Source organism: Mercurialis annua, linkage group LG3, assembly GCF_937616625.2.
Source record: "Mercurialis annua linkage group LG3, ddMerAnnu1.2, whole genome shotgun sequence".
NCBI lineage: Eukaryota > Viridiplantae > Streptophyta > Magnoliopsida > Malpighiales > Euphorbiaceae > Mercurialis > Mercurialis annua.
In genome coordinates this window covers 5956553-5976185 of record NC_065572.1, presented here as the reverse complement: position 1 = coordinate 5976185, position 19633 = coordinate 5956553, and the positions used below count along the sequence as shown (strand labels likewise).

Below are 19633 nucleotides of genomic sequence, written 5' to 3'. Positions count from 1 at the left end.
TTTTTTCGGGGTAATTTTGAAAAAAAAATCCCTAAGCTATTATCTTATATGTTACATGAAAAAACAAAATTATAGTTTAATTCAATTAATTAACATTTAAATTGTAAAATTTTAAAAAATTAATGGTCGTGTAAGTGGATTGATCATAAATGTTCAAGTGGTAATCGTTTCATTTTTTATTATATTATATTCATAATAATAGATTTAGTTAATGCTAATAAATTGAACATTATAATTTTACTGTAAAGTTATAGACATTTTTTAAAACCAATCAATAAATTTTTATTTTATACATTATATTACATTGATAAATAATTTAAGAATACATCTTGTTTAACATTATACATATATTTAAAATAACATTTAAAATTTCATTACATATTTTTCTTATATGTTAGAAAATATAAAAAGCTTTTAAAGTTTAATTTTATTAATTATTATTTAAACTTATAAATTTTATATATTTGATAGTTATGAAATCTGAAAAGTTTTTAATTATATTTATAAATTAGAAAATTTCAAGAGCTCTGATATATTATTAATATTTGTAGGTTATTAAACAAAATATATTATATATATTAATTTTAAATTAAAATAATTAAATTTTAATTAGTATAATTTTAAAAGTTTTATGGCTATAAAATTTGAAGAGTTGCAATATAAATAATATTTTTAAAAAAGTATGATTTTTCTATATCTAGTCACTAAATTTAACTATTTAACTATAGTAAAAATTTATAAAAAAATAAATTTCTTTTAAAAATCTAATTAAATGAAAATTTACGTTGGAAAAATTGAAAAATTAATATATATATTTAATTTAAATATTTATCTTATATCAAAAAGATAAATTTTTAAAATTATTTAATATCTTAGCACTCAATGTGGGGTCATCGACCTAATTGCTATAGAACCTCAAGCTCAATTCACTTGGTCTCGTATGAATAGATGATCAATTCTCCCCCCACAACTTGGCTTGAAAGATCAAAAGGATCATTTTTAGAAAAATCGGGTAAAACAAACCCACAACTATAACAAAATGTATCAAAAACACCTCTCTGGCAAAAATAGAGAGTGAAATCGATAGTTTCACCTAATTACCCTAATTAATCATCTTTAAGTCTCATTAAATCTATTTAAACTCTTAATTATAATCTTAACTAAAATCTTAACTAAAATCCCAATTAAACTTAAATAAATATAATTAACATAACCTAATTAAACCATATTCTGAGAAACCTACTACCGCCGCTTGCCGCCGTCGCTTTTGGTTTGTCTGTCATATCCTGGTTTGTCAAAGTTCGTCTCCGTCGAGGACGAAATTATGAACCAGAAGACTGTTCGTTGTTGTCTTCTAGTTCATTGCTTCGTCTTCAATGAAGACGGTTTGTTATTGTTTGTCTTCATTGAAGCTGAACAACTAATGGAGGTTCGCGGACTAAAAATGGTGAACAACAGACGGCAATAAGTTTATTAAGGAGTGATAACGTAGCACATCTAGTAGGGGCGAAGCAACCTCGCCAGGAACGAACATCACTAAGTCAAGCATTTCACCGACCTGGTAACGATGTCCGACCTGCTTGAAATCATAGAACGCATGACTTGGGGGGTCACCGGATCGATGGGAATTCAAACATCATCCGAGACAATCATGCCTGATAAGGTCGGACCAAGAATCCTACCCGAGCTCTAAAGTATGTTCAACTCAGACCTAAGCCGAGCTCCGAGCTCCTGAGCCCGAAAGATTGGACCATCTGGTTCGAACTCTGAGCTGCTCTCAGATACGGGAACCATGATAACTTGACTCCCAAGTTATCCGGGCTTCGAGGTCCTGCCCAAGAGCGCTCACTCGTGTACCAGATCCTGGGACCACAGAAGATCTTCTGACAGGTACGTGAGGAATGTTCCCTCTGACACACCTAACAACCCGTGCCTCCCGCAGGGATATTCTACCACGTCCGCATAACTGATTTCTGGGACCACTGGGCTCACAGCCTGCCAGCAAGGCAGGTTTGTCCTTAAACCCTAACTATAAATAGAGGGTTTAAGGACAAACCCTAGGTAATTTCTTTTTCTCTACGGAAAACGCACTCTTTTCTCTTCTTCTTCTTCCTCTACTTCAAAACCTTACTTGAGCGTCGGAGTGAACGTCCGGTGACCCCCACCGGAGTTCCTTCTGACCTCTGTTTGCTTGTGGTGTGCAGGTCGTTAAAGCTCGGATTTAGTTTGGTGATTCATCACTTGGCGCCGTCTGTGGGAAATCGTTTTGTATTCCCCTGTTCTACTCTGGTTCTCTTGACGTTGCTGATCAGATCTTGACAAGAAACAATGGCCGATGATCCTGTTTTGGACAGGGTAGACCCTCAGGGTGCTACGGCTACGGACACCAACTTGGTTGGTGGAGTTTCTGCTAGTTGTCGGACCTCTGTGATCACTGGCTTAACTCCTCCGGCGAATGCTCAGGTGGGAGGATCCAGGGCCTCCGGCAGTGGAGCTGGATTTGTGCCTTTATATGGGTTGGAAAACTATCCAAGGGCGAACCCTTTTGCTTCAGATGCAAGTCACACCCACTTATCAACCCCAGGAACCACCGTGCCTCAGAGTTTCCTCCACAATACCTTGTCTCCCACTCAACTCAACTTCCCGGTAGACGCTACACTGGTGGCTACGGGAACAGGAACAACTTCTGGGCAGGATATACCTCCGGCGGTCTTACAAGCTCAAGAATATTTAGAATACATGGCTCGCCAGCTGCACCAGGCCCAGCAGATGCACTTTGCAGTCATGTCCCAGTATTACCCAAGTTACAATCCCTCGGCCACCCCCGTGCTCCCTCCACCCCAAGCTGCTGAGTTTCAGGATGGTCGTCCTCCGAGAGAAGAAGGTCGGAGCGACCACCCACGACCCAGACATAGGGGTCCCACAGAGCATCAAGCACCAAGAGGCGAAGATCATCGTGACACTAATTTGCCGAGAGACGAAGGTCGGCATGATCGCCCTTTTCCGAGAGACGAAGGTCGGAATGATCCTCCTCCTCCTCGAAGGGAGGGGGTGCAAGACGAGAATCTACCACCGGGGACACAGCGCGGAGACGCTGGTTTGGGGAGGGGAGACCCAGACCCGGAGGCAGATCCTCTGCGGACCGCGAGAGCAGGAGCTCCACCGGTCAGGAGAAACGGGGCAGAAAGTGTTCATAGCTCGGGTGCAGCGTCACAGCATCAGAAAACTTTGCATGACGAGGTTACTCGTCTGGTCCAGGCCAAGCTAGATAGGCACAAAGGGCACAAGGCAGAGTCTCGACCTTTTACTACCTGTGGCATTGCTAGCCCTTTGTCAAAGGCTATATGGGATGACCCATTTCCAGATAAGTTTAAATATCCGCCCATTGACAGATATAACGGTAAATCCGACCCGATGACTCATTTAAGTTGCTTTCAGGTTGCCATGGGAGTTCAAAGTGTCTCGGACGCCACAGTGTGCAAAGTGTTCCCCTCTATGTTGAGTGATGCAGCGCAAAAGTGGTACCAGAACCTCAAGGAGGGCTCTATTACTAGTTTCAGGGAGCTCGCTATGGCTTTCAAAACTCATTTTGCCCCGAGCATCGAACGAAAGAAAAGATCCAGTGATTTGAAGAAATGCTTTCAAAAGCAGGGAGAAAGTTTAAAAGCTTACATTGCTCGGTTCAATGCCGAGGCGATCATGATAGAAGATTTGAACGATGATACCGCCATCGATGCTATGAAAGATAACACCAGCATGCAAGTCTTCCGAGACAGCCTGATCACCAACCCGGTTGACACTTACACCGAGTTGATGGACAGAGCTTGGAATTATATCAATCTCGACGAGGAAAGGCAGAGGAAGTCTTACGGGACGGCTAGCACGGTTCCCAGTAAAACGCAGAATACTCAGGGATCTAACCGTAGCCAAGATCGGTACCGACCTCTGAATGAGACTTCAGGGTACAGGGGTAACAAGCCATTCAATGCTCAAACCAGTCCGCCGAGTACGGGGCCTGGTACTAAGCCAAGTTTCAGTATTGGAGGAGGAACGGAAGGATATGTGGATCGAGCAGGAGTGCCGAGACAGTATGTACCACTCAATACTCCGAGGGAACAAATTCTATCCTGGATCAAGCACAACAACGAAGAGATTCGTTACCCACCGAGGCTAGTGAAAGATGGAGACCGATCCAAGTTCTGTGATTTTCATGATGGTTATGGCCACGAAATGGAGGAATGTGGACGTTTGCGAAGTGAAATAGACAAGTTGGTCTGCCAGGGGCGGTTACAACATTTTGTTGTGGCCAAAGAAGGCCAAGACCGAGGAAATACGAGGGTCAACTCGGTCAGGTCGGAGCCCGGGGGGAGTAGGGAAGCCCAATCCCCATCAAAGAAAACGCAAGTCACAGGAGTAATCAACACTATCTCAGGAGGAACCTCAGAATCCGAGTATGGTCGCAAACGCAGAAAGAAAAAGCAAAAGATGGTCATGTCGGTATCTACTGGGTCGCCATGGCCTAACATTGTTTTCGGGCCAGAGGATGCGAAAGGAGTAGATTTTCCTCATGAAGACGCTTTGATTGTATCAGCCATCATTGGATCGAAATGGGTAAAACGGTTGCTGGTGGACGATGGCAGCTCGGTTAACTTGTTGACTCTGTCAGTCTTTTTGACAATGGGAGGATCCAAAACTGATCTTAAACCTGTGAACATTCCCCTCCTGGGGCTGGGGGGAGCTCCGGTCACCCCAGAGGGCATGGTCGAGCTAGACTTGGAGCTCGGCATCGAAACACCTCAGGAGGACGGAACAGAGGGAATCCTGGCGGAACCAACACGGAAGGTACGTTCACTGTTCATGATAGTTGACATGCCTCTTGCATATAATGGTATTCTTGGTAGACCTATGTTGTATAGCACAGATGCAGTGACTAGTATTCGTTACTTGATGATGAAAATCCCAGTGGAAAACGAGGTTATAACTATCAGGGGAAACCAAACCCTATCTAGGCAATGTTACATGGCCACTATGGGCAGCACGGTGGAAACGATGAACATCGATACACCGGAGCTGCTCCTCAGAGAGAAGAAAGCTCAGAAACCCCGAGAAAACCTGGAAACAATTGAACTCACAGAGGGATCCGAGATGTGTGTAAAGCTGGGGGTAGATTGGCCAAACGAGCACCGGGAAGCTATCATAGCTCGGATAAAACAGTATGTGGAGGAGTTTACCAACAAGCCAGAGGATATTGGGGGGGTAGACCCTAAGATCATCTCGCACAAGTTAAACGTGGATGCTAAATTCAGGCCTGTCAAGCAAAAGAAAAGAACTTTCTCTCTGGAGAAACAGATCGCTATCCGAGATGAAGCGGAGAAGCTCTTGAAAGCCGGGTTCATCAGGAAAGTAGACTACCCTGAATGGCTGGCTAATGTAGTCTTGATCAAGAAGTCCAACGGTAGATGGAGGCTTTGTATAGATTTCACTGATCTAAACAATGCCTGCCCAAAGGACAGTTTTCCTCTGCCAAACATTGACCAATTGGTGGACGCGACGTGCGGATTTGCGGTCTATGCATTCTTAGATGCTTCTCAGGGATATCACCAGATCCCGATGAGTAAAGATGATGAAGAAAAAACAGCTTTCACAACGGATCTGGGGACCTATTGCTACAAGAAGATACCTTTTGGTTTAAAAAATGCTGGGGCAACCTATCAAAGACTCATGAATCATGTTTTTAAAGATCAACTGGGCAAGAATGTCGAGGTTTATGTGGATGACATAGTAGTGAAATCTAAGGGGATCGAGGATCACGCACAGGATTTGGCAGAAACTTTTGAAAAGCTGAAGGGTTTTAACCTCAAGCTAAATCCAGAAAAGTGTGTTTTCGCAGTCCGCTCTGGGAAATTTCTAGGGCACCTCATCTCGGAGAAAGGCATTGAGGCCAACCCGGAGAAAATCGAGGCAGTAATGAACATGAAAGCACCCAGCTCGGTGAAGGAGGTACAAAAGTTGAACGGGAGAGTAACGGCGTTGGGCAGATTCATGAGTTGCTCGGCCAAACGATGTTTGCCATTTTTCAAAATCCTGAAGAATACAAAGAATTTCAAGTGGACAGAGGAGTGTAACACGGCTTTTGAAGAGCTGAAGGTTTACCTCAGCACACCCCCGGTGCTGGGTAGACCTGAGCCTGGGGAAATCTTATACTTGTATCTCTCGGTGAATGACGAGACAGCAGCGGCAGTCCTGGTGAAGGAGGATAAGGGTCTGCAAACCCCAGTTTACTATCTCAGCAGGGTCTTGAAAGGCCCGGAGGTCAGATACCCAAAAATTGAGAAATTTGCTTTGGCATTGAAGGTGGCAGCGGAAAAACTAAGGAGATATTTCGAGGCTCACATCATTGTAGTACGTACGAACCAACCTCTGAGAAAGGCGCTGCAGAGGCCAGAGATGTCGGGACGGCTGGTCAGCTGGTCGGTCCAGCTGGGAGGATATGACATCCGGTATGAACCAAGACCGGCTCTGAAAGCACAAGTATTGGCAGATTTCATAGCCGAGACCACTGCAAGCGACCAACCTGAAGAACCTGATGAACAACTTCTACGGTGGGTCTTAGAAGTCGACGGGGCATCGAATCTGGAAGGATCCGGGGCAGGCGTAGTCTTGAAAGGCCCTCACGGAGTCACACTCCGAAGCTCAGTAAAATTCGATTTCCCGGCATCCAACAATGCCGCGGAATATGAGGCTCTGTTGATCGGATTGAGAATGGTAAACGTGGTCAAAGCCGAGCACGTAACAATAAGGAGTGATTCTCAGTTAGTCGTTTGTCAAACCCTGGGTACTTTTGAAGCTCGGGATTCGGAAATGAGGAGATACGTGGATAGAGTCAAGTTCTTCTTGAACAAGATTCAGGAGCTCGGAGGAAAATGGGTGATAGAGCAAGTTCCTCGTTTGGAAAACCAAGAGGCTGATGTACTAGCCAAAGCAGCAACAGTGAACGAAAAGCTACCGGGGGTCCATTTCTCTGTTCAAAAGCATTCCAGTATCGACAACCATGAAACCATTTTTCTAACTCAGCCTTTGGAAAATTGGATGCAAGGCATAGCCCACTACCTGATGGATGGAACTCTGCCAGAAAATAGAGACAAAGCCTACAAAATCTTGCGACAAGCTCCGTATTACGCGTTCCTCGACGGGGTCTTGTACAGAAAGTCATTCACCCACCCGTGGTCGAGATGCTTGACAGCAGAAGAAGGGGAGTATGTGTTGAGAGAAATACATGAAGGTATTTGTGGGGCACACATAGCTCCTCGCATGTTAGCAAAGAAAGCAGTGTTGCAAGGCTACTACTGGCCCCTAATGGTCAGGCAAGCAGAGGAGATAGTAAAGAAATGTGAAAACTGTCAGAGGCATCAGAACATCCGACATGCTCCCACTACAGAGCAGTGTCCTATTACTAGTCCTTGGCCATTTGCAACGTGGGGAATTGACATTCTGGGGCCTTTCACGCCAACCACGGGGCAGAAAAAGTTCTTGATAGTGGCAGTAGATCACTTCACAAAGTGGCTCGAGGTAGAGGCAGTGAGCACCATCACAGAAGCTCGGATCCGGGATTTCTTCTGGAGGCAAATTGTGTGCCGTTTCGGTATACCCAGAGCGTTGGTAACTGATAATGGAAAGCAATTCAACTGCCGAGCCTTCAAAGAATTTTGCAACGACTTGCACATTGACCTGCGGTTCACTTCGGTAGTTCACCCGCAAAGCAATGGGATGACCGAGGTAACCAACCGGACGATCCTAAAAGGGCTCAAGGCCAGGCTAGGGGAGTTCGATAGGCAGTGGCTGGAAGAGCTACCAAAGGTCATATGGGCTTACCGAACCACGCCAAGGGCAGGCACAGGAGACACCCCGTTTTCTCTGACATATGGGTGTGAGGCAATGATACCAGTGGAAATCAGGATGCCAACTCTAAGGGTCCAATTCTTCGATGAGGCTAAGAACGAGGAAGAGCAGAAACTATGCCTAGACCTGTTGGAGGAGCGAAGAGAGCAGGCAGCGCTAAGAATCGAAGCATACAAGCAAAGAATGGCTAAGTATCACAACAAGAGAGTTAAACCCTTGAGTTTCCAAGTCGGCGATCTGGTCCTACGACGGGCAGACATCGCTAAGGGAAATGCTGGAGTGGGAAAGCTCGAACCCAACTGGGAAGGCCCCTATCGAGTCACAGAGGTCGGACGAGCAGGAGCTTATAAAATAGCACACATGTCGGGCAGAGTGCTCCCGAGAACTTGGAACTCCCAGGTTCTTCGAAAATATTATCAGTAGTCTCTTATTTTCATTTTTCGAGGTACCTAGGGGTTTTTTCACTTATGTTTGAGTTAGTCTTTTGTAAAACTCAAACATAAGTTTTTCCCCTCAATGAATAAAAAAGTTTAAAAAGAATTCATGTCTTTTCCAAAACCCGAGCATTCTACTCGGTAAAAAATCCACGGGCTATGTGCCATCCACGGGCTATGTGCCACCAGCGGGCTATGTGCCATCCACGGGCTATGTGCCATCCACGGGCTATGTGCCACCAGCGGGCTATGTGCCATCCACGGGCTATGTGCCATCCACGGGCTATGTGCCATCCACGGGCTATGTGCCACTAGAGGGCTATGTGCCATCTACGGGCTAGGTGCCACCCACGGGCTATGTGCCACCTGCGAGCTATGACAATCCCGGGTCATCCAGAGATAACAGGTTACCCACGCCAAGCAACTTGATCAAACTCGATCCATGAACAACCAAGAACCTACCCTAGCATTTTTTATCCCAAGTTTGAGTCAAGAGCTCATGTATAAAAACAACATAGAAACTAGAAAATTTACACCACTGGAACCAGCTCGGAAACTAAGCTAAGTTAGCGGTGAAAAACATGCTGTCACATACTTAATCAAAATTCTCAAAAGCAAAAGTTCATTCAAAGAAACAACATTCAGAGATAACAAAGAAAACACAAACATTCAGACAAGGAAAAAACATATAACAAGCACGGAAAAATATTCAAGACAGAGCAGAACGAGCTCGGAAGCTCAGCATTCCTAAAAAACTAAACAATGTTCAAAACTTACAAAAACAAAGCAAAAACTATCCGGAAAATACAACTATGGTTATTCTAAACTGGGCCCTGATCCTGGTCGTCAGCCAGGTAGTCGTCGATGTCTGCTTGCACATCGTAATCCTCGGGCAGCTCTTTGGCCCGGCGATGTAACTCCACGACATCCAATTTGAAACTCGATACATCGGTATCAGCCCCGAACCGGCTTCTTACATATTCCCCGACCTGGACCTCCCCAACATACAACATTCATCGGAAGTCCTCGTACATATCCTCTTCCCGAGTAGTCGCTTGGGCAACCTTAGCCTCCGCATCCCCCGCCCGTTTGTTGGCCTCCTCCAGTTTTTTCTTCTGGTCGTCCACAGTGTCCCGGAGCCCTTTGCTCGCTAGTTCGTTCCGGCGGGTTATGTCGGCAAGCTGCTTGGAAAAGTCCTCTTTTTCAGCCACCTTCTCGGTCTCCAGACGACCAACATCCTTTCGCAGGGACTCCAAAACCCCTAAGTCCTCTGCCCGCCGGTCCTCAGATTCCTTCAACCGGTTTTCCAAGTTGGCCACCAAGGAAGCTCCTTCTGAGGCTCTTCTCTCTGCTTCGGCAGCTCGCTTCTCAGCATCCCGGAGTTTAGCCCTCTCCGACAACAGAAGATCCTTGGCCAGAAGGAGGTCCACCTCGCTTTTGTTGACGTTCTGGTCCGCCAGATAGGACATCTGAGCTGCCTGTCGTCAAAACAAAGCATGATTAAAAACACGAAAAACAAACAAAATAAACAAACACTTAGAGAAAGTTAATTAAAACAAAGAATACCTGAAGGCAAAGAGAGGAGACCGCAGCCAGAAGATTCTCGGGTTTATATGTCTTGTAATGCGCCAGGTCTATGGGCAACGTGGTCACCCGGGCCACATCCCCCGCAATGGCCATCTCGGTCAAAGATGGGCGAGCCCCGTCATTATGTCGGCTCACCCACTCGGCAAAACTAGTCCGAGTTATCGTCTGGGGACCGGGGGCGGTGGTGCTGGTATCAGAGGAGATCTCCGGCAGATCCGGGATCTCACGTCTCGACCTTTGGGCACTCGGGCTACCTCCCCCAGGAGCTCTTCTCTCTGGGACCTCCTCAGCTCGCCGAGGCCCCACCACGGTCTCAGCTGAACCAAGGTCCACAAAGGGGATATCCCCTACGGGTTCCGCTGTGGGAGGAACCTCAATCCCTCCGGGCAGCTGCACCCGGAGCGGGACGACATGAATACCAGCTTCAGGGGCCTCCCGGTCCCCTGCAGTTCGCGGAGCAGAAGTCGCATCCGCAGCAGCTTGGGGAATGGGAGGGGGCGCCGGAGTGGCACCTCGGCTCGCCGGCCTCTTCCGCTTCTTCCCAGCCAACCTTGATGGATCCAAAGTATTCACTGTGACAAAACAAGAACATCAGCTAGTCAGACACCAGCACAGGCAAGAAAACAGTAAGACAACGACACACAAGCGTAAAAATAATAAAAATATACACATGTAACAAGCCAAAAATAAACTGGTACCAGCAGGCCCCGAGCTTTTCCAAAATTCAAAAGCGACTTTCGGGCACAGCTCGTCGGCCTGAGCCTTCTCCCCAGTAGGAGCAGCATCACGTAGTTTCACCATGTCGGCCACCTCTAACGGGGCCGGAGTATGGAACCACTTGTCCGGCTTGTAGCATTTCAAAGCCCAGGTAGTCACCATCCCTTGGAAGGCAGTAGGATGGGTGACCTGGAAAAAATCCTCCTTAAAATCTCGCAGGGAGTCAGTGATCCCGGATATCAGCCCTCCCGGCACCTCTTTCCTCTCACCTCGGAAGCGGATATAGGCAAAATGATTCCTATCTTTCAAGGACAGCAGGTACAAACAGCAGAAGAGCCGCATCGTGGCGTTCACCCCGGTCAGTTGACACAACTTCGGAAAACAGGAGTAATGACGAACTCCGTTGGGGTGGATCTGCGAAAGAGGCACCTCGAAGTAGTTGCTCAATCGTTTGTAGTCTTCAGAAATCGGGAACCGTATACCCGATTGAAGATGCTCCAGGGTGAGCATAATGGCATTCTCGGGAGGAGCGTCGTTTAGCCGATTTCCTTCCGGGACCAACGAAAGCCCGTACTCCTCCGGGATGTCAAACGTTGCACGAACCGCCGCTAGAAAGCCCGGGGTACACCGCGATGCTTTCAAATCTCGATCTTCAGGTTTCTCCCCAGTATCAGCAACAACCTTTTTCCCTTTCTTTTTCTTAGCGGGAGCTGGAGCCGATGTCCCTACTCCCTCCACCTCGGAAAGGTTAGCTCGGGCAGAACGGACAACATGGAATTCCGTAGATACCTCATCGGTTCCCATGTCGTCATCATCATAACCCCTTCCCTCTTCGCGTTCTGACAATTCACCCGACATACCTAGGCCAAGCAGAAACAATCTCGGATGAGACGAGTTTCCAAAAAAAAAAACAACAAATCATGAATCAACAGAAGCCTCCTAAGGGGTGATCATCAGAACGCCAAGAACACCACAATGAATTCCCAGATTTCGGGACATTCATTTCCCAGATTTCAGGCACATGAAATCAAAATCACAACGAAAACACAGGATCTAGATCATCTAAACCTCAAAAATACAGCGAAATCATGAAACAGAAACAAACAAACATACGAGATTTTTCAAACGAACATGGAATCAAACCAGAAGAACACAGAATCTACAAAGCACATTATAATCAAAACCCTACGAACAGAGCATCTAACAAGCCAAGGTAAAAATTTCATAAACAAATCCCAATCTCAGAGAATAAACACATAGCAAATAAAAATCACACAACAGGAGCGAAAGAACTAAAACTAAATCCAGGAAAAGTAAAGAATACTCACTTGTGAAAAACGCAGCAAGATTCTGGAGAAGAACAAAAGTAAAGTAACTGGAAACGTCAAACGCGATCGACGACGAAGCTTTGAAATCTCAGGAACAGAGAAGCAAGGAACCCTTCACACAGCAAGCAGCAATGAAAACTCAAGACAAGTGAAGAACAAACGGTTTATCTTCGAAGAACAGAGAGCTTTTGTCTTCAGAGGAGAATAAAAATCCAAGAGCTTAGAGAGAATGCAAAAAGTTTCTAAGTTTTTGAAAAACAAAATTTATACCTGAAAAGAGAGGGAAATTGAAAGGACACGCCTTTAATTTTTCTCTCTCTTCCCATTTAAAACGTCTCCTAGGAAACTGCACTAGCAATAACCGCTAGACACGTGGACGAAACGTGCACAGAAGCACAACCGCCATCTAGGAGACCCATCTCTAACAGCTGTCATGCTCACCAGCTCGAAAGGACAGGTCTTTTCACATCCCACCAGCTACTCCTTCTGACAAGCGGCCCGGTGTCAGCATTGACCAATACTAGGACAATCAAATCACCAGTCACGTAACTGAGACCTCGAAGGACACTACCATCTCGGACATAAATATCCGACACACTGGGGGGGACTAGTGATAACGTAGCACATCTAGTAGGGGCGAAGCAACCTCGCCAGGAACGAACATCACTAAGTCAAGCATTTCACCGACCTGGTAACGATGTCCGACCTGCTTGAAATCATAGAACGCATGACTTGGGGGGTCACCGGATCGATGGGAATTCAAACATCATCCGAGACAATCATGCCTGATAAGGTCGGACCAAGAATCCTACCCGAGCTCTGAAGTATGTTCAACTCAGACCTAAGCCGAGCTCCGAGCTCCTGAGCCCGAAAGATTGGACCATCTGGTTCGAACTCTGAGCTGCTCTCAGATACGGGAACCATGATAACTTGACTCCCAAGTTATCCGGGCTTCGAGGTCCTGCCCAAGAGCGCTCACTCGTGTACCAGATCCTGGGACCACAGAAGATCTTCTGACAGGTACGTGAGGAATGTTCCCTCTGACACACCTAACAACCCGTGCCTCCCGCAGGGATATTCTACCACGTCAGCATAACTGATTTCTGGGACCACTGGGCTCACAGCCTGCCAGCAAGGCAGGTTTGTCCTTAAACCCTAACTATAAATAGAGGGTTTAAGGACAAACCCTAGGTAATTTCTTTTTCTCTACGGAAAATGCACTATTTTCTCTTCTTCTTCTTCCTCTACTTCAAAACCTTACTTGAGCGTCGGAGTGAACGTCCGGTGACCCCCACCGGAGTTCCTTCTGACCTCTGTTTGCTTGTGGTGTGCAGGTCGTTAAAGCTCAGATTTAGTTTGGTGATTCATCATAAAATAAATGTTATGAATTTTTAAAACCTTTTTCCATTTTAAAATAGAATGTGTTTTACTTTCAAAAAAGATAGTGGGGATGAGAGATTTGACCCACTTCGGCAAAGTTATGAATTTTTTTTATCTGATCCGTTTGAAAATGAGCTTTTTGATCTTTCGTGCTAGGATGAGGCAGAAAATTGATCCTTTTTCTGGGTTTGTATATATAGTTAAAATGAGATGGTAGTACTATAATTTAGCATTAAATTTTAAAAATTTATTCCAATGCAGTATTATACTCAATGCGAAATTGAACATATACTTCATGTGATAAATTTAGCATCGACTACAACATATGTTAAATTTTATCATCCAATTAAAATTTATTATTAATTTCAGTTGTTATGCTATTACTTATGTTTTGCATTATTTATTTAAGTTTTGTTATTGTATTTTGTCCATTTTAAATTTTATGCGTTTTTTTTTTACAATCTTATTTGAATAATTTTTTTAATAATAGACCACATAGAATAATTTACAATATAATTTATTTTTATATAATCCATCTGTTTTCTTAATGTTTCTTTTAAAGAGTTTATTATTATATCAAATTGAAAATAAAATTTATATTAATATAATAAAATATTTAACAGATAATTATTGATGGATTCGGCATCTCGACGACGTTAATCCTGCAAAACAGTGTAGATGACTAATCAGACGGTTTATCCGATTAGCTCTCTGATATTTAGTCAGTTTAGGTTTAAGGAAAAACATTTGTATTTATTGTAAGTTCATATGTTTTAGGCATACCTGAAACTCCTTATACAGTGGTAGTGAGAGAATACCATGTAGAATCTAATTAGGAAAGAGATTCATATTTAGCATCAGTATTCAAATAGGAAATGGATTCCCATTTGACATGTAAATCTATTTAGAAATGTGATTTCTAATAGAAATCTGTTTCCTGTTCTTATAGAAGATTAGTTCTCTAGAATCTTCTTTATTTTCGGTATCAAATCATATTCAGATTCTTTGACGAGTCTCGAGATTCGTCTCGGTTGGCGAATCTCACAGAAGTCGGTTCATAATATTTTTGTTTCCATCAATTATCATAATAAGTAATTATAACACCTTCTTTAATATTTTTTATTTTAGATAATATAAAAAATATTCTAAATAGAGCATTTCATTATTTTTATGCTAAAATTAACATAAAAATAGCACTATTTTGTGCATGCTCCTACGGAATAGCCTCTTGAGTGCGGCAAGAGTCATGGTAAATGTCTTTATAAATAAAAATATTGTATGAAACTTGGGAAACATCAAGTATGACATATAAAGATAAAAAGAATTAGCAAACATTAATTTATTGTATGTAAATCAATGTCTACGTGATAGAGGGGAATATTTAGTTAGCAAAGTTCTTAAGATTATGATCCGAAGTAAGAGATGCTCTTTGGAGTTTCTGATCTGTCTCTTTACATTTATTCATAATTAAGCTTAAGTGTTCATGTTATTTATTAATATGGAAATTTAATGTACCGTTTCTATTTTCATTTGCATGTATTGATTATAAAGAAAAGACATAAGCAACTTTAATTAATTGGTTTAGAACTTACTAGCTTGTGTGCTATACACTCATCTTCATGAATAGAATGGAGGAATGGAACATGTTATAAGAGGGAAAAAAGGGATGTGTTGGAATAAATGTAGACTTTTAAATTTAATTAATTTGCATAAAAATACTAATTAAAGATTAAATTTTAAAACTTTAATTTAAATGAGAGAAAATTGAATAAATTAAAGTTTTTTAAAAATATAATTAGTAATTTATTATTACTTCCTCTGTTTCAAATTGATAAATCACCTTATTAATTTTGGTGTTTCAAATTATAGGTTATTTTTTATTCTATTTCTAGTCTTACTGATCTCTAATAAATATTCGCAGTTATTTTTAAATAAATTAGTTGTTATTCAACATAAAATAAATGTTATTATTAAATACAAATGTAAATGCCCTAATAAAAAGTTAGCTATCAATATATTATTATATATATAAAAAATTGTAAAATGATAACAATTGAAACTTAAACAAATTAATAAATGATATGATAGTTATGATACGGAAAACATAATTATCAAATAAAACTTTAAGAACAATTGACAATAAATTGAAATTAAAGAAACGATTATGAACAGAGAAGATAGTTTAAGAGACGGTTAGCGAAAATCACCTCCATATATATGCAAGAGAATCCCTACTATTTAACCACACCAATATAATTTGAATTACAGTTATTTGAAAATAAGAATTGGGATTCCTTCATGTTTAAATGAATAGAATGAGTTAGGGTTTCAATGAATGGTATAGATTTAATGAACGTGATCTTTCATGTTCATTTGAACATGAGGGATCCCAACCTAAAAGTAAATAAAATGTCATGAAATAAGATTTAAATAGGATTTAAATATTACATCATAATATTTGAAAATAATAAATCTAAAATAAAAATTTACTAGTTATATCATACCATACTGTTTCCATTTTTTGAATTGTCTATTTGAACAAAACTGTTAATATTAAAAAAATGTCTTTTTTTCTTAAAATAGTAAGACTAATATATCCTACTGAGCTATTAGTTAATTAATATTTTTATTCATTGCGGGAAATATATTTATCAAGTTTATTTTGATCCAAACTTAGCTTTGTAAATTGTACTAGATATTTAATAGAGCGATTTATTAGCAAGAATAACTTTGAAATATACTAATTAAAATCATCTAAAATTTAGAAAATAGAGGGTAGTAAGGAATTGAACTCTTTTATACTCCCACTTTTAAAAAATATATTTCTCAACTCTTGTAAAAAATGATTCTCTTTTGATTCTATTTTTTTTTCTTTTTCTTTCTTTAAAACACTAATAAGATATATTTTCTTCCATTTTTTTCATTCACTCTAGTTCATGAGAAGTGTAAAGCTTGGAGAAGAAAAATAAAAATGGAGCAATTTTGTTCATATGATATTGTTCGATTTTTTTCTATATATTTATATTGTTTTGGTTGTGATTCAAAATTATAAATTGATATCTTAGATCGTACATACTCTCTTCCGACCAGTCAAATTCATACTCCCTTTAGATTAAATTGTTTTTAAAAATCTCCGATAGTAAACCGATTCATTTACTGGATTCATTTACTTGCCAAAAGTAGATTCTTATGCCTTATTTCTCCTACCGACGCCTAAATCATCATTTCCCATCGTTAAAAATTGTTACAATAATTTTAAAAGAATTTAATCTTGCTTTTTATTCTCACAATATATCTTCAGATGGACAAATAGAATATGATATTGTTTGCTGTTTTACTTTTTCACTCAGCTTCTCTACCATACGTTTTTCCTATAATACCTTTGCATCTTAATTCAATTTTGTTTTTCTTCTTTAAAATGTTATTGTTTTCAGATATTTCTATTTTGGGATATTTTTGTTCTCTTACTCCACTTTCTTCAAATTAAAAGTGTCCTCTTCTACGTACTATAACATATGCATAATTAAACTATACTCATAGTTTAATTATGTGATATATAAATTGTGTAGACAAAGGCCACAAACTTTAATTGTATTTCAAAATATTCATAAAATAATACTTCTTCCGTCCCGTTTAAAAAGCTTCTTACATATTTTAAAATAACATATTTTAAAAGTACTATTTTTATTTTTAGAGTATTTTTATTTTAAATTTCTCTTTTTACCATTTATTTAGTCATCTTAAATAAACTGTATGAAAAATTTCATTATCATTGAGATAAAACATGAAAAAAAGATATAAAGACAAAGATAATAAATATTTTTTTAATATGTATGTAAAAACAAATGAGACGTCTAAAATAAGACAGAGGGAGTATATGCGATTTGATGGAGTGTGCGTACGATTAAATTGAACTGACTCGAGGGAATTTCTTTTATTTTTAAAGTAAACTAAATATAATTCACTAGGTACAATTTTTAACCGAGTCAATCAGTTCAATTGACTTTTTAGCTAGATTCATTTTATATTAAATTTAATTGAAATTTTTTTATGTTCAACTTACACTGTCAAATGAAATGAATAAAATCTATTGATTCAATTTGTTGATAAATTTTCAGGTAAATTAAGTTCATCATGTTATCCGTAAATTAATCTAATCATATTATAACACGTCATTAAAATAAGAGCAAATTACTCTAAGTCGACCCCTCACGTTTGTTATAATTCACAATTTGGTATTTCTTATTTGAAAATCAAACGATTTGATATTTCAGTTTTAACTTTGTCAACAATTAGGGGTTTTTGTTAATTTCGTTAACAATTTGATATTTATTTTCAAATAATTTGGTAACTCATTTTCAATAATGTTAATGATTTGATAACTCACTATCAATTATGTTAACGATTTGATATCTCATTTTCAAATAATTTGGTACCTCACATTTCATTTCGTTAACGATTTAGTATCTATAATTAACAGAAGGTTGTAAGTGTTTGCGAAATCAAAACCAAATTGTTTGATTTTCAAATAAGGAGTACCAAGTTATTTATAGTAATTAACTCTTAACATAATGGTGATACTATAAATGATGTGTTATAAAATATATTTAGTCCATATATGATATGGTGTACCGAATTTATCTTAAAAAAAAAAGTTTGCGATTTGATTATAGAATTTGTTTCCATTTTTAAACTTTTAACACATCCTAAGCATCGGAAATGACACCTTGTAATATTGTGGACAACCTTCCCGATGGGTTGAATGTTTGCTAGCTAGTCTCGTATATTCCACTCAATCTTTGCAAATTCTTGGCAATATATGTAAACCAACAACTTTTAATCCAGACGGCGGCTCTACCACCCAAAATCTCGCCGGAATAGCCACCACATCTATTACCATAATCTTTTCCCCGTTAGCACAAACTACACAAACTCTCCCTCTCCGAACACTCATCTGCTCTGCACCCTTAAGCTCCGCCAACTCCGTCACCATCTTCCAAATATCCTTTTCACCGTCGTACTCACTCAACCTGCCCGTCGTTTCATCCACTACATACATCAGTTCTTCTCCGTCCACGGTGGCTGCCGCTGCTCCAGTCCATCCGGCAATCATTCCGATCGGCATATTTTCCCATGTCATTTTCTCAACATCGTATACCCATCCATCTTTTGGTGCATTTCCTTTAACATTTACCATGCAAATCTTCCCTTTATATCCAACGGCTTCTACTGCTTCTCTGCTAAACCTACCGTCTCTCAACTCCGCCATTTTTTCCCATTTCCAGTTTTCTTTATCTCCGTTCATATCCCATTTTTCCATTGACCTAGCTACGTCTCCGTCGAAGTTTAACCCCACTCCACTGGCTAAGTAAACCGTGTTGTTGAACGCACCAGTCACGCACCACCGTCGAGGGACGGTGAATTTAGGACCGAATAACCAACGGTTGGACTCGGGATGGAACAGGAGCGGTCTAGTAAGTGCAGGGACAAGATGGTGAGTCTCGCCGGCGATGAGTACTAAGTGATTAGCAACTGTTAAAGATTGGACTGGAAAGTTTCTTGATATGAAAGATGGGTGGTGGTGGAGGAGGTGAAGCGGAGGGTTTATCGACGGTAACGGCAGCGTTTGCCATTTATAAGAAAAGGGGTCAAACGAGTGAAACTGAACTGAATTACTCATTGAGTTGTTTGTTGGATACGGCAAGGGAGAGAGGGAGGCGTAGAGGGAGTAAAAGGGTGGTCGGGGGAAAGAGGAGGAGTAGAGGAGGCGCCGCCATGCACGGCAAACGGAGAAGAGGAGCGTGGTGGGTAGAGAAACGAGGCAGATCGAAGCAAGATCATTAGGCAGACCTGGTAATAGGGTATTGTCGTCTTCTTGAATATTAATGGACTGTTTCTTCGTCTGTTTGCTATGGTTTGACATAGATTGGCTTTGAAGATAATACTGGATATTTATTTTTTTGTATCCTCTTATGGTGTGTGTTTCATGCATATTATTCCGCCATTTATGTACATGTCAAGGTATAATAGGCCAAACCCATACTAAGGCCCCTGTACTATACGAGTTTTGTTTAGGAAGCCCTTATCTTAAAAAAGTTATCTCTCTGGTACCTCTACTGCCATTTTTGCGATTTTGATGCCCTTATCTGGACGGAATGGAGAGAGTATATCTCACTTGCCGTTAGTGAGAGTGTAAAAAATAATTGTCTTGACATTTTAACTTTTTGATCCCTATAATTAATGCACAAAATACATATAAAATATATGGATCTTTAACTAAATTTTACC

At 40.8% G+C, this 19633-nt stretch overlaps 1 protein-coding gene across 1 annotated transcript; it reads right to left on the bottom strand.

Annotated features, from left to right (window-relative positions):
• Positions 1–17964: 17964 nt before the first annotated feature.
• On the bottom strand, positions 17965–19337 carry LOC126672177 (F-box/kelch-repeat protein SKIP25-like). The gene has a single exon (XM_050366122.2). The coding sequence runs from the start codon at positions 19335–19337 to the stop codon at positions 18138–18140; it is 1200 nt and encodes a 399-aa protein (XP_050222079.1). The 3' UTR covers positions 17965–18137.
• Positions 19338–19633: the final 296 nt, after the last annotated feature.

Excerpts from the sequence above, each read along its gene's own strand:
- LOC126672177 (XM_050366122.2), bottom strand. The coding sequence starts at position 19,337 with ATGCATGAAACACACACCATAAGAGGATACAAAAAAATAAATATCCAG.